The sequence below is a fragment of the Anticarsia gemmatalis genome, chromosome 20 (assembly GCF_050436995.1).
Source record: "Anticarsia gemmatalis isolate Benzon Research Colony breed Stoneville strain chromosome 20, ilAntGemm2 primary, whole genome shotgun sequence".
Classification (NCBI taxonomy): Eukaryota; Metazoa; Arthropoda; class Insecta; order Lepidoptera; family Erebidae; genus Anticarsia; species Anticarsia gemmatalis.
In genome coordinates, this window is record NC_134764.1 from 9,931,584 (window position 1) to 9,946,437 (window position 14,854).

A 14,854-nucleotide genomic window follows, 5' to 3' on the forward strand; every position below is an offset into this window, starting at 1 on the left:
ATTAGATAGATATCCTAGTTGAATGTATGTGTATTTTCATGTACCAAACTTTATTAAAAATAGGGTTTTCAAACTGCAGTTTTTGAATAGAGCAGCTGATAGATAAAATTCTACAAAATTATTATTTCTCTCTCTTATTATGCACTTATCATCAAAGAAATTTACTGATTTTACTTTAATCAATATTTGACTTTCGTTAAAATTCAAAGGACCTTCGCAACATGTCTTTAATAATATTGCTATGTACCAAAAGGCAGTAAATAAACTACTCTTGTTTCTAAATAAAGCTATGCCATCCTTCTTATGTAGTACGGTACTGGATTGCCAAAATATACAAGTTTTAAATAGGAATGTATTTTCGAAAACAGTTTGCGTCATATCTAAAAAACCCTCTAAAATCATCTTTTTAATAACTTATTATTCAAAGAAATCAAGAGGCTCGTAAATAACATCATTGCGTGTGTCATTATCTAAAAAAATAGTATTTTTCAACCGAGATGATTCCATTATGACGGGATAAAAAATGTTATTTCCGTATAAAAAAACTTGTGAATAGGAATGTTTTGAAGTACGCCTATTCAGGTTTTTAGTGCCATATCGTTTGATAAATAGGTGTTTTGTCTTAACACCAAAAATAATAGGGCTTTATATACGAATTCTATGACAAGGATTTGGCTTGTGTGAGATCACGAAACGGTTCCAGAAATATGAAAAAAAAAAATTACAAAAATTAATATATTTAGTTTATTTGTTAAATAAGTCTTTACAGTTGCAGCTATATGTATGCTGATATATAAATTATTCTACCGTAATACTATATTATCTTTATTCAAAATGTACGTAGGAAATTTTGAATAAATTTAAATTTCGTTAAAAATTTCATATTTTTATCGAAAAATGGACCAAGTTTAAAACCCAGTGGTGTTGGGTTAAGATTTGACCTACAATTTTGTTGACTATCGACAGACTTACAAACACTTGCCTCTAGCTAGGAATCAAACCCAACCACAATTTTCAATCGACAACCAATTAATCACTTAATTATCCAATCTAAACATAATTACTATCAATTTGATCATAGAATTTAATTAATTAAAATACCGAACAAAATACATGTAAATACATAATATTTAAGTATACACATAGTTGATGTAAATTGTACAGGTCACGACGGGTGATGTCATAGTCGTGATGTTAGTTTGTCATGCGGTTTTGCTTACAAGTGATGTAATTGATTCTGGGTACATTGTGATGTCATGGGTCTGATTTTCGGGTAGGGTGTTATTGGGGTTTTTACTGTGTTGTAACTGTAACTAAGGACAAAATAGGTATATAAATTTAAAATAATTACTGGTTTATAAAAAAAAATCTTGACTTGTAATCAAACTCAGTACTTTCCTATAGCGAAGATTAAATGATATTTTTATCTAAATGTCTGAATAGATGCGTGGTAGAAACCTCATGAAAATCGTTTCAGTATATTACAGTTTGTTACAGGAAATTATTTTAATATGGGGTAGTGATATATTCAATTAGAAAGTATATAATGTATGTAACATATTACACACAAAGTCACGCCTTTTCCATAAGAGTAGCCTAGCGTAGAGTTCTTTACTTAAGTCTGCCTATCCCCTATAATAATAACTATGATATAATTTACACATACAAGATCACAATCATACAATATGTTAAGAACTTTTTTCTGCATCCTCAAAGGTCAGGGCCTCAATCATAATTCAATAAAAAATAATTCACAATGACTTCCTAAATATTTTTTGCAATATTAATTTAATCGACACAAAAATGTTAGTTATATGTATGTATACTAGTGATTAATTATAGCATACTACATACATAACATCACGCCTATTATATACACAAAGAATTAAAAAGAGCTGTATTAAATTATAATGATAGTTCCATCTAATAGGGAGCGAGCCTGCTGCCATTTACCGAGCACTTCACCTAACTCCAGTCTACTATTGATAAATAATCTAAAATGTAAATAAGAAAAGTATTATAAAGTATAAGTACCTTACCGACCCCGGTATCAAACCAGGGACCTCATGATCAGCAGCCGGTCACACTACCGACCGCGCCGCAGGAGCAGTCAAGCGTACTATGTTGGTTTTATTTATCCTAAAAAAATGTAGGGCGGTATAAATGTACGTAAAACACAGAAATAAGTAGCGACTTTATCGAGGTTAAGTTGTTCATTACAGATTTAGTTCATCATTTCGAAAAGGATTAAGTGTAATTCTTATCTTCATATATTATATCCATGCAAATTTTATCTAAAAAAGGTTTTGTAGTTTAACTGTGAAAGCTAACTGGACAGTCTTACGCATTTATAATATAATAATAAATAAATAAATTTAACCCATTACTGTCCCACTGCTGGGCAAGGGTCTCCTCCCGTAATGAGGGAGGGGCATTTATAATAATACGCATAAAAACAATTTCCTTTGAACAGGTCTTCAAAAAATGCAAGATCTTGTAATTATGTAGGCTTCATATTGCGAATAATGCCAATTTTTAATCAACATACATAATACATAATGTAACATTCGCAATAATTACGTATTCACTTGCAACATACTATTATGTATTACATTTCTTAACCAAAACTTCCTTAATTTTTATTAAAATATTTGATTTAATAAAACGTTTTTGTTGTTTAATTTTGAGGTTAGAGGTTAAAGTCGGAATGTAGGCCGGTTACACCTGTGTCCTACTTATGTTGTTGTAGTTAAGTCGATTGTCACCTAAGTGATTTATTATTCATAGATGAGGCTAATATTATTATGAATTTAGGTAAATAAAGTATTATTAAGATAATAATGAGACTATCGTAATAATTTTAAAAAATTAGATTAACAACTCAAGAAACTTAACTGAATTTGTTCATTCAGTTTTGTCAGATTTTCTTTCAAAACGCCCTTACTTATGAAGTATCTAATCTGTACTAATAATATAAAATTGTAGAGTTTGTTTGTTTGACCACGCTAATATCAAGAATTACTGGTGCGAATTGAAAAAATATTATTGTTGGATAGTCTATTTATTGCGGAAGGCTATATACCATCTCGCTACGACCAATAGGAGCAGAGTACCTGTGAGGAATGTTACAAAAATGGGAAAAATATGACCCATTCTCTCTTATGTGACGCAAGCGAAGTTGCGCGGGTCTTTAAAAATTAGGATGTTTACGTGACCATAAAGTGGTATTTTTAGATACATAAAGAAATATACGAATTATAATGAGAAACTCAACCTCCTACCGTTACAAGGATTCTGATGTAAATCCGGTCAATTATAGTAGATATTTTTATTCAAAAAAGATCGACACCTACTTTACAAAATATCTTCTCACGCGAACCATATCTTAACGTATAATTTGATACAATTATTGATAAAATATACATAAAGTTACGTAAATAACCTTGACAGCTACATAACTGGTAATTACGAATTCAACGCCATAAACAGTTTAAGAAAACCTTCGAACAAACACCATCATAAAATATTAATATTATGGCTTTTATTGCACCACATCGTTTGCCCTGCGATTCCGTCTGCATAGAAAGGTTGCCGTTTAAAAGTATTTAAACTGAGAGTTTCAATGTTACAAAGATCACATTAAAAGTTGGTTTCAGGAGCGCGATTCTGTACAGTCGGTACTGTCGAGTATCGAAAGTTTGACATTTAGAATGTACTGCCAAAATATTTCCTACGACATGCGACACCCGTCACAGGCGCTGATAAATTTTTCATACAAAATTTTTCGATAGCTAGTCGGTAGTCGATACTCGATAGTTGTACGGAATCTAGTTACAGGTCGGTTGTCGGTAGTCGATGGAAGTAGAGAATCAAGCTACAGTTGTTGTCAAATTATATGCTAAATGACAGTTCTTTGGAGCTTGTACAACTTTGACACTAGATTGACTCCTAACCATACGATAAACTAAATAAATAATAGTCTCTTCCCTTTTTGTGTTAAACAAAAGTCTTGTTAAATTGTTATTTCAAAAGGAAATGTACTACGTGCTGTAATTTAGTTAATCAGCTCTTGTACATACATCTCTTGTATTTCCTACGTATAGTGTGTGAGTGTGTGCTCTCATCATTCTTAGTGAGAAATAATTATACACTTGTACTGAAGTAATTATTATTAGGTGTTTATTTCCTCGTGGTTTAGCGGTGATAACATCTTAGGTACTGTTTAAAATAGTACTACTAGTAATAGTAAATACTAGGTACTGGAATTAAGGATGGTATGTTTTAAAATTATTAATGAATAGGCTCTAAAACAAAGGACCATTCATGTTTAAGAACAAAGCTATATTTTCCCCATTATCGACTTTATGAACCACAAATTATTATAGCTAGTTAAATTAGGTTAGGTGCGTAGTACTCGTAACTGACTATAGCTAGTTGAATAAGGTTAGGTGCGTAGTACTGGCGGTCCTGTATGAAAATTCATATGAATGAGAATGAAGAAAAAAGGAAGTTTGTAGTGATCGTGCCATTACAATGATATATAAACAAAACAATCCTTGCACACAGCCTTATGCAAATAAAACCTTTCATTATAAGAGTGCCAATACCTAAAAATAGAGCATACTTCTTTATCCACAGCGCCATACTTTATGCCAAGATCGAAACACAATAACACTATATAATTCTTAGTTCATAAAACATATCATTCAAAATGTACATACTGTTTTACATATAGTTCAAGACCACACTGTCAAGGTTACATTGAACCGTTTGAGAAATATCCCAACATTTAGCACTTAGCTCAATAACTGTTGTTACAGTTAATAGAATTCGAACTACAAGTGTAATGTAATAGGGTTGGATATGCAGTGTAATTTGGTACATTTGGTAGGGTTATTATCTTGGTGTTTGATAAATTTTGTTTGAAAGATATATTGGTATCATTTTTTATAACAGTATGCTGATTTGAACTTAATCACTCGGGGAGAGTTAATTTTACGCTATACATAGAGGAATAGGGGCAATGAAAATTATTTTTCAGACTGAGTTATCTGAAGTTTAATAAGTTGTATTTTATTTTTAGCTCGGGCTTAATCCCTCTCTCATTCCCGACCTACCAAGCTGGTTAAGTATATGTTGGGGACTTTGCATTCCATCAACTGTGTTACAGAACTCTGAAGTATTCAACATTTCATCATTATTCAAATACGTTACCTATAGTTTAATGACAGCAAAGATTTCACACAATCACATAAAAAGTACCTTAAACACAACTAACTAACCTCAAAAGTAAAGAATGAGTGAGTTTTTCACATGCCGTCAAATGGCACTTTGGGCCCCTTCTCACGCGTCACCCATTAAAAACAATACTGTGCGAGCGAGACAGAACACCGTGTTTTCCATTAAGTTTTCCCAAAGTGGAAAAAATGACGATTGTCTGGAAAAAGATTAGCTTCGACCTTCCTTTTTGTATGTTCCTTTGTTTATGGTATTTAATTAAATGCGATGTACCTAGATATTGTATAGAAAAACTGTAGGTCTGTGTACCGAAATACAATGGTTCAATGCAATTTGTTGCTGTTTTTTTGTTTCGTTCTTCCGGCCATGTACTATGGTTCCGGATAAAAACTATTTTATTAAAAAGCTATAATAAAGCTTAATACTTCTTGATTATGAATATTATTCTATTTTTCTTTGAGGTTAAAAGTAATATTGTAGACAGGTTTCCCCTCATATAAAATGTATGTATAATATAGGTATTTTAGGCCACGAAAGAATATGTTCCTTCGTTACAGATATTCCTTTGTCTAACGCCACCTAAATCACCTGCAATAAATAGACACAGACCAATGAATGAATATAACAATACTCGATAATTGAAAGTTCCCATAAAAATACATCAAATCAAATAATTTATTTTCTCAAATAATATATGGCTGATTTATTGGTAACATTCAAATTTAATTACTTGAACACTTAATAATGTTCCTAGAGATAAATTTGGGTGTATTTACAGAGAGTAGACAAATTAATTTGATTATATTTATCAATCTATTTAAGTAATATATTTGCTTACCTTCAAATAAAACTAATAAAGATTTTAAAGTGCCTCATTAGCCCTTTTACATCTCTTTGACCTCACACATTTTATGATAACGACGGTATATGCTTTCAAGACTTGTAGCTCTTCATTTAGTTAATGTTGAAACAAGATGAAAATTAAATGTTGTCGTTTTAACCTTAAATAAATGGACTTTAACTTCAACTAATTCTAATAAATAAACTTTGTGAAACTAGGTTATAGCCGTTCTTTCTGTGTTTTAGCTATCTGAAATTAGTATCTAAAGAAATGAAACAATACAGCAAAAGCTTATTTTTTTTGACATTTTGATAACGTACTTCCACCACCCGAGGTTAAAAATAGAATTATTCTATTTTTCTTTATTTTTTCCAAATTACAAGCGACGATAATGAAACCTCACGGGTCAACTAGTGGTAAACAAACTAGATTCTACCCAATCGAACATTATTTATTCGCGAGCTAAATTCTGACATACCAAAGCCTTGAAAAGTTTGCATATCGAGGCGTTTCCGTTACGATTGAGGGCTTAGCCCGGACGTGATGTGTCAAGTGCAGTCATTAAGGGCAAGCAATTAATTATTCATTAAGAACGACGCTGCTAGTGACACGCATCGTAGATTTGTTGCAAGCTGGAAATGTGGTGACGACTGGTTAAAAAGGGGGTTTATTTTAATAGTTGACCCGCACGCAAAAAAAAGGAGGAGGTTCTCAAATCGACTGCATGTTTATTTTTCTAACGTAGGATGCATTACTCATACACCTTCACCTTAGGTGGGTTTATTTTAAAAGAAAAACGCTTAATATCATTACCAGCGGCCCGCCCCAGTTTCGCCCGGGTAACACCGGGTTACCCTGGCCAATTATCAACTCAAACCTTCTTTGAAAATTATTCTATCTAAAAGTGAAAACCAAAGATATATCCGTTCAGAAGATTTTGAGTTTGCCGCGAGTAGACAAACGTGGCGAAGGGAATTTTATTTTTTATTAGGTAGTTACAAGTTTGATATAAAATGGGGCATACTTACTAATAACTATTAAAAAAAACTAAATAAATAATCAACTTGCTCTTTAAAAGATGCAAACAATTAACACTAACTTGACCTTCATTATAACACAAAACTATTAAAACTACAAATAGGATTTGAACTTACGACCTCGAACAATAAGATTCACAATACTTTCTAACAATTTCACTTTTGATCGTAATTAAGTGTAGGCTTCTCATGATACGTTCAGAGATTACTCTGAGGTCTGTGAACTTAATGAATAAGTCATTAGACCCACTGACATATATTTAAAGATAATTGCTTAAGTATCACGTATTGCCATTATTTACAAAGAAATAAAGACAACCAAAAGAATTTCGGCTACAAAAGACATTTGAAATTTTTAAAAATGTCGTAATTTCTAGGCTCAAAAGATAAAGGACAAGTTAAGAGTAAACTCTATGTTATTTTTATCCTGTTTGCCGTCATATACCTGCTGTTAAATAAGTCTTATTCTTCAGATAGAGACAGAGATTAATTTCTGTGAACCGAAATAGCTCCATTATTTAGTAAATATAAACAAAAAATTATAGGCGACCAAATGTGGTTACAATCTGGTATATATTTCTAATTAGGAAGATAGGTCTATCTGCAACTCAATGTGTAAAATTGACACTAGAGGAAGCAGTTATTAAGCCATGTTACAGCCTTTAAGCCTCAAGCTACTATTAACTTTAGCCTAGCTTGACCTGACATATAATAAATAGTCCATAATACAGTTAGAAAATATTTCAAACAAAAAATAATTAGCTCTTCATTATAAACTTTAATTACATACATTAATATTACTACAGCAAATTAATTACAAAAGTAACCGCCATGTTTAATCATAGACTAAAGAAGCAATAAAAAAATTACAACAAACTTTAATCTATGGTAGAACAAATATTGCAATCATAAAAATCATTTCGCAAATTGTTTCGCAAAACTTTATTTAGATTAAACAATGTGAATGAAAATGCCAGTGTTTTTTTCTCATAAAGCACAGAATGGGAGCAATAACTCATAGACAATGAAGATTAGACTGAACAAACGTCACATGCAATTTGCGCGCGCTTTTAAAACAAGATGGCGATGATTGACAATATGGCTGCGTGGGAATGACATAAGGTTGTCGATGTTCAATAATTTTATTTATAAATTAGCTTTATTTGCAATAGTTTGAATAAAATTTTTAAAAATTATCTAAATAATCAGAATTTCGTGTAAATTTTATTTAAAACAGCAACCTTATTTTAAGTGACTATATAATTACTTAGAATTATTGATAATACACAATCTATCTTTAAATATGGGTGTATTTATGCATATTTATATAAACTACGAAATAACGGTAAACAAACTTATTTTAAGTAGTAGTAAATTTAAAATAATGTCCGTTTTTTGCAATCAATATAAATTGTAACAAACACATATCCGCGTGACCTTAGCCTCACTTATCTCAAAAGCTTCCACAATAACGCCTTGATTAAGACAAACTGCCAAATAAATTCGATCTATAATTACTATTAAATTTTCAACGGTACATCGATGAACTGAATACATCACTCATATGACTGGCAACACATAAAATAGAGTATAAAAACATAACCTGAGGCCTTCATATTAATTATATAGAAAATGGTTCCGTGATGGACAGACAGGTTACAGTTTGATTTAGTTTTAGGGAGTGTTAGAAAGAACTTTGAAAGATCTTAAAGAATTTCGAAAATATGTAAATAAATAAAATGGTTATGGGACTACTGAATACTTATTAAAGTTTATAAAATAAAAACTAATTCCTACTTATTATAACACGAAGAATTTTCTTTTTCTCTTGTCACAGCAGTAGTATACGAGATTGTTTTAAACACGAGTGCAAATCTAAAATGTCCTGTATAAAACGAACCCAACTTTTTACTTAACCAAAAGCTTTAAACACATCATAATCCCACACAAAACATTTCTAGCTTCGTTCCACGAATATTTCTATCTTAATCTATCATTATTTTTGATTTCGTTATGTATTCAAGAACCTCCAAACACAGATAAAATCGCGGGCAAACATTAGTCATCATCCCATTCAAAGTCATTACATATTAAAAATTAATACAAAAAATACCCATAACAATTTTTGACAGCCCTATCATGACAGGTTTGTTTCTATGTCAATTCTTATTAAAAAACAAGTCAGTGTCCAAGATTCGAGTCCCGTTATGTGTAAAAGCGATGTTAGAAGAATTTGCCGGGTGTTTAACGTTAGGCTTGCTACACACATATTCGTTTCGCATGTTCTAGGCAAACCGAATATTTGTAAATGATTGTTCGGGAAATGCTGCTCGATATCGCCTCACCTGAATGTTTAAAACGAATTGTGATAATAGGACCCGAAGTAACTACTAGATCGGCACAAGCCTAACAAGTGCCGTATTTGGGTAGTTAAGGAAAAAATATTAAACTAAAGCTTATAAAAGATTAATCTAAAATGCTCAGGCTGCGTAATTTTTATCATTAACAATATTGAAATTGAAATTATTACAGATTTAAACATTTTATTATGCACACATTTGATATCAACGAAAATACGATACTAGTGATCTCTACGCCGTATTTCTAAACTAAAATGTGTTTTTGACATTTCATAAAAAGTAGCTGATTTGACTGGTCGTCAACTATCCTATTGCTTCTATTCGGTTTTGTTGTACAATATAAATATTGCCGAACCGAACGTGGCGACCTTACCTTACTAAGTAGGCCAACAGGGCGGGTTGAAATATTTTTATGAGCATAAACGTGTATTGGAACCTAAATACATGTATAAGTCTTAATTATTAGGAACAGGTGGCTGTGAATTGATGGGTTGTTTTCGTATTTTTGTATGTTTGTTACATTCCAGAGAGCTTTTTATGTGAATAGTCTTGTTAGACTAGTAGGTTAGATGTATTTTGTAATTTTATCAGATGTAGCGCGAACTAAACTGTCTCTGTGGTGTGGTCGGTAGTATTTTGCTGCTTTAAAATAATACAGTTCAATCGTGATAGCCGTCTAGTTTTTATCAACCTAAAATTGTCTTTCAAATTTCAAACAAAGTTTTTTGTTTTTTAGTCTGCAAATTACAAAAAGAAGCTAAATTGCAAAAGTGTTGCAAACCATTTGATAATCATTCTCTTAATCTAGCACACGATTAGTTTTAAAAAATCATTTTTATTTTATTGTCAACATTGCTACTAATCATAGTAGAAATAATTAAAACATATATTGTCGGCATTTAACCAGCGTGGTTAATGATAGGGCTTTTAAGGATAGGTCCGTGCTCAGTTGGTACATAAGTGGGTCAGAAACCAATTTTCATCCCCATGCCATATGATTTCGAAATTGAAATTTTCTTTTATTACTGACCACTAAAAAGTTCAACATCAATAAAATCCACGTTTAAGTATTATCTGAGTGTACTATCTAAGTAGTTCAGTGTATCGGTATTTACTTTTTAACCAGTAATTCGCATTTACATTCAACTGAATGCAGTTACTTGAGCCAAAAACTGCACTCTCAATTACTTGCGTTTAAATAAAACGTGCCTAGTTTCGTGCACAATGGAATTGAAATGTAGATGAGTTGTTTGTGTAGGTGTGTTTGATGACACTTTATGTATCACTTTGTACATTCACAATGCAATTTTGCATTCAACTTTTCATGTGACGAATAGGCTTTTGTTATGACCTACTCTTTTCAGAAATAGACTCGACTCCTGTGATTGTATGTTTTATGAATCATAATATTAACCAATATGTTACTCTCGTTTCAGAGGAGGACTGGGCAGAAAGCACGGCGTACATGATGCACGAAGCTTTCGACGCATCGCCACCACGCCGCGCCGCCTCCCCGCGTCGCACCTCACCCCCGCGCCGCGCCCTCTCGCCCCGCAACTACGAGCGCTCCTACCCAGATGACTACGATCAGTACCGCGACCAGCTTGCACCCTTCCGTGATCAAAACACCTTCGAGCGAAGATTCCGTCACGAATCCTTAGAACGTGTCAGCAAAGACAAGTTCCCGGAAAAGGAAAAGTTCCAGGATGAAGCAGTCAACTACAGGAGACGGTACGTCGCGGAGACCAAACCTTCCAACAGAAGCATCGACAGAGTCGAGGACCGAAGGTTCGGCAAACTCCAGCGAGGAGCCAGCGAGGGCAGCCTCAAACTCGCAGAAGCATCCCCGAAAGACAGATTCAACGTTGCTAAAGAAAAGTTCATGAACCTAGAACGCGAAAGATTCAACAGAGAGCTCGAACAGCACATGGCCATGAGGAGGAGCATGCTCGAGAGGAACAGTCGCTCGACTTCTTCCCCCGAGGAAGAAAGGAGGGACGAGCGACCTGACCGGCACAGAGACCACAGCTCCCGGAGAGAGCCAGAACGCTCTCATCGCGACATGGAGCGCCACCGCGAGCCCGAGCGACGCAAAGACTCCGACAGGATGCGCGACGTCGAGCCTCTACCTCACAGGGAGATGGAGAGGCTCCCGCGCATCGGCAGGAAACGTGACGATGTCAAACGTTTCGAGTACGGCGCTGAGGAGTACTTGAACAGAATCGAGCCGAAACCTCACAGGGATGACTTCGAAAGATACGACAGGAGGGAGCGGAGGGAACTGGACAGACGTATCGATGAGGACGAGATCATCGAGCCGGTGATCGAGGACCGGAGGAGGGATTGGAACGACAGACAGAGAGCGTTCAGCCGCTCTCGTCTGCTGGACGATCAGCGCCAGTCGTATGTGGAAGGCGACAGAGACAGGTACTACGACCGCGACTACAGGGACTTCCGCGACCTGGCCGACCGACAGCAGTCCAAGTTCCGCCACAGCTACGCGGAGCCGATCCCCCGGGGCCGCCTCGGCACCGTCAGACCTTACTGAATGCCATAATAGATACATAGATGTAATGGGATATAATAAACTTCGAGGAACCAAAAATCACACACGGACAGAAGTTGTACGATGAGGCCCAGCCTCGGATTGACAATACCTGATTTATTCGTTAAATTTAATATATTAGTGGACACAAATAAATGTAATTAACATACCTCTGGACATGTTTACTACCTGCGTTGGTAGATTGAAGACTTACACCCTTATTCGTGATCACTCTCCGATAAGTCTGTATTTTCTGTCTCATTTCTTCTTAGTACATTCGATATTGAATAAAAAGGCCAGAGCATGCAGCGTACGCTCCATATGAATAAGAGTGTAAGTTACCTGTCGTATAAATCGGTGCAGGTTAGAGGTAATAATGTAGCATCTACACAAATAGTAATGTATTTAATACTCACAAGTGAAATATATGTCACAGATAAATGTATTTGTAAATATAAATGAAGTACCTTTGTTATTAGATAGGAGACAAACACGCGAACATTGTTATTATTATACAATTTGTTATAAAATGTTATTTTTTATCAAAAAATATCAATATTTAGACGCAAACACTCCGTGATTGTTAAATTGGATGTTTATTTAAATTCAAAATTTACGTTACTCTTTTTCGGAAATTATTTTTTATTACAATTTAGTTTGAGATTGTTTAACTGAGAATTATAACAGTAAATTTATTTAATATACTGCGTAGTTCCGAAACCATGCATGGTACCTGCAAACAGAATTCTTCGAATGCTTAAAAAATCTCATAAAATCGTTTTGTACTTATTTTACTGCAGAACCAGTTGAAATAGTTATATCAATATCTTAACTGCCACTTTATACTTAAAGTCAAGTAAATACCTGCATAGTTGAGTACGTAGATGAGTTTACTAAGTAATCAACTCTTGTATCTATGCCATCATTACCTTAAAATGACTATGGAATAAAATAGCAGCTATAAACAGAACATACTTTTTTAACAAAGTAATCAGATATTACGACATAATTTACTAAAATTAAATACTGGGTATCTATTCTTCTACTACGCTGAGTAATGACAGTAAAAACATATAACCTTCACGTATAAAAGCTATTTAACATCAAATCAATCAAGACGACCAAGAAGAAGGGTCAATTTCAGGCAGGCAGCTGGTTGTAAAAACATCAGCCAAATCCTTTAGCAGCATGTTTTTGAGAAAGAAAACATACTGTAGTGAAATCTTACGTGGGATAAGGACAAAACAAAGAAGACCTTTAAAAGTTGTTATTCTCAGCTAAACAATCTATTTGTAATTTATTTGTAAGTTAATATAGAATGTAAATGAATATAATATCATGTTTTACGAAAGAATTTTCAACAATAAAATTTTAAAACTTATGTTTGTTTATTATTTAACACTAACACAATATTGAGCTTAGAATACTTAAATACTTTTTTATGGAATGAGAATAATCTTTATAAATGACACTAGATGAGCCATTTCCTACCTCTACATAGAATCAAATAGCAATTGAACAATTCAGAATTAAAATTTGATAAGCGCCCCTGGCATGTGGCGAAGTAATCATTTTTTGATGTCAAACTATCGATACTACAGCACCGAGCCAAGGAGATGGGGTAGTTGCCTGGGTACTTTCGTACTCTGGTAAACTTGTACTCGTAAAAGGTTCGTCTAAAATGCTCAAACTGAATATGTAGCTTTTTTTGTAAATAATGTTGAAATTGTAATTATTACAGATTGAAACATTTTATTAGACACTCATTTGATACCAACGAAAATATGGCATAGAGCTGGTGCCGTCTCTATGTCATATTTCTAAACTAAAATGTTTTGTCATTTCATAAAGAGTAGCTGATTTGACTGGTAGGCAACTACCCTATTACTCTGTAGTAGAAAAATATTTTTTTTTATAGACTAATGAAAGTCCAGGATGGTTTTCAAACTATTTTCCAAACGTACCAACAGTTGGGTTTAAATCCCGGTGAAGAACAGTCGAGTTTACAAATCCCAATTATTAAGAAATATCTCTTTAATATAAGTACTAGTACATGCACCATTAGTCTACTCTTATACAAAATCACTAGTTATTATCCTCAAGTTAAATATTCTCAAAGCGAACTAGAACTACTTATATATTGCAGCAGCTCAGTGGAATCTCACGTACGAGACTAAATGCTTACGTTTTGCAATGTCTCGCAATATGGCGTCTAAATCGACTCATTAAAAAGTACTGCTACAATTACATACATCGCTTACGGATTGTGGGTTTGTTTATATTTGTTGCTTATTTATAATAGACTAGCTTTTGCCCGCAACTTTGTCCGCGTGGTTTGTTACTTAAGTCAGAATTTTCATACAAACTTTCATCCCTATTTTATACCCTTGGTGGTAGAATTGATCAAAGTCCTTCCATAGCGAATTTCTACATTCTTACATCTACCTGCGTGCCAAATTTCAGCCCGATTTGTTCAGTGGTTAGGCTGCGCGTTTATAGATCGCTATGTCAGTCAGTCACCTTTGCGTTAAACATATTTAGATCTTCAACGACTGAGACTATTGAGGTATTGTATCCGACTGCTGACATAGGGCCCCGGGTTCGATTCCCAGGACCCTGATAAAGTACTATTGGTCTTTTTCTTATTAATATTAGATTATTTTCAATAGAAGTCCGGAGTTTGGTAACATGTTCGGCATCGTAATAAACTCGCACCCTATTACATAGGAAGAACATTGTAAATGATGAAACGCAGGTTTTTATATATCTCTACCTACTCCGTCGGGTATAACAAGCGTGATATTATGTATGTGTGTGTAATGTATGTTTATAC

The 14,854-nt window shown here is 33.8% G+C and overlaps 2 protein-coding genes across 3 annotated transcripts in view; one reads left to right on the forward strand and one right to left on the reverse strand.

Annotated features, from left to right (window-relative positions):
• LOC142981393 (uncharacterized) overlaps nucleotides 1–13,402 on the forward strand; it is a 103,147-nt gene extending 89,745 nt beyond the window's left edge. For both annotated transcript variants that reach the window (XM_076127286.1, XM_076127287.1), the window contains exon 8: nucleotides 10,913–13,402. In XM_076127286.1, the coding sequence (XP_075983401.1) occupies nucleotides 10,913–12,024 (1,112 nt within the window). In that variant the 3' untranslated portion in view covers nucleotides 12,025–13,402. The remainder of the gene's footprint in view (nucleotides 1–10,912) is intronic.
• Nucleotides 1–14,854, reverse strand: part of Rph (Rabphilin) — a 242,387-nt gene that overhangs the window by 226,079 nt on the left and 1,454 nt on the right. The gene's annotated exons all lie outside the window — the stretch shown is intronic.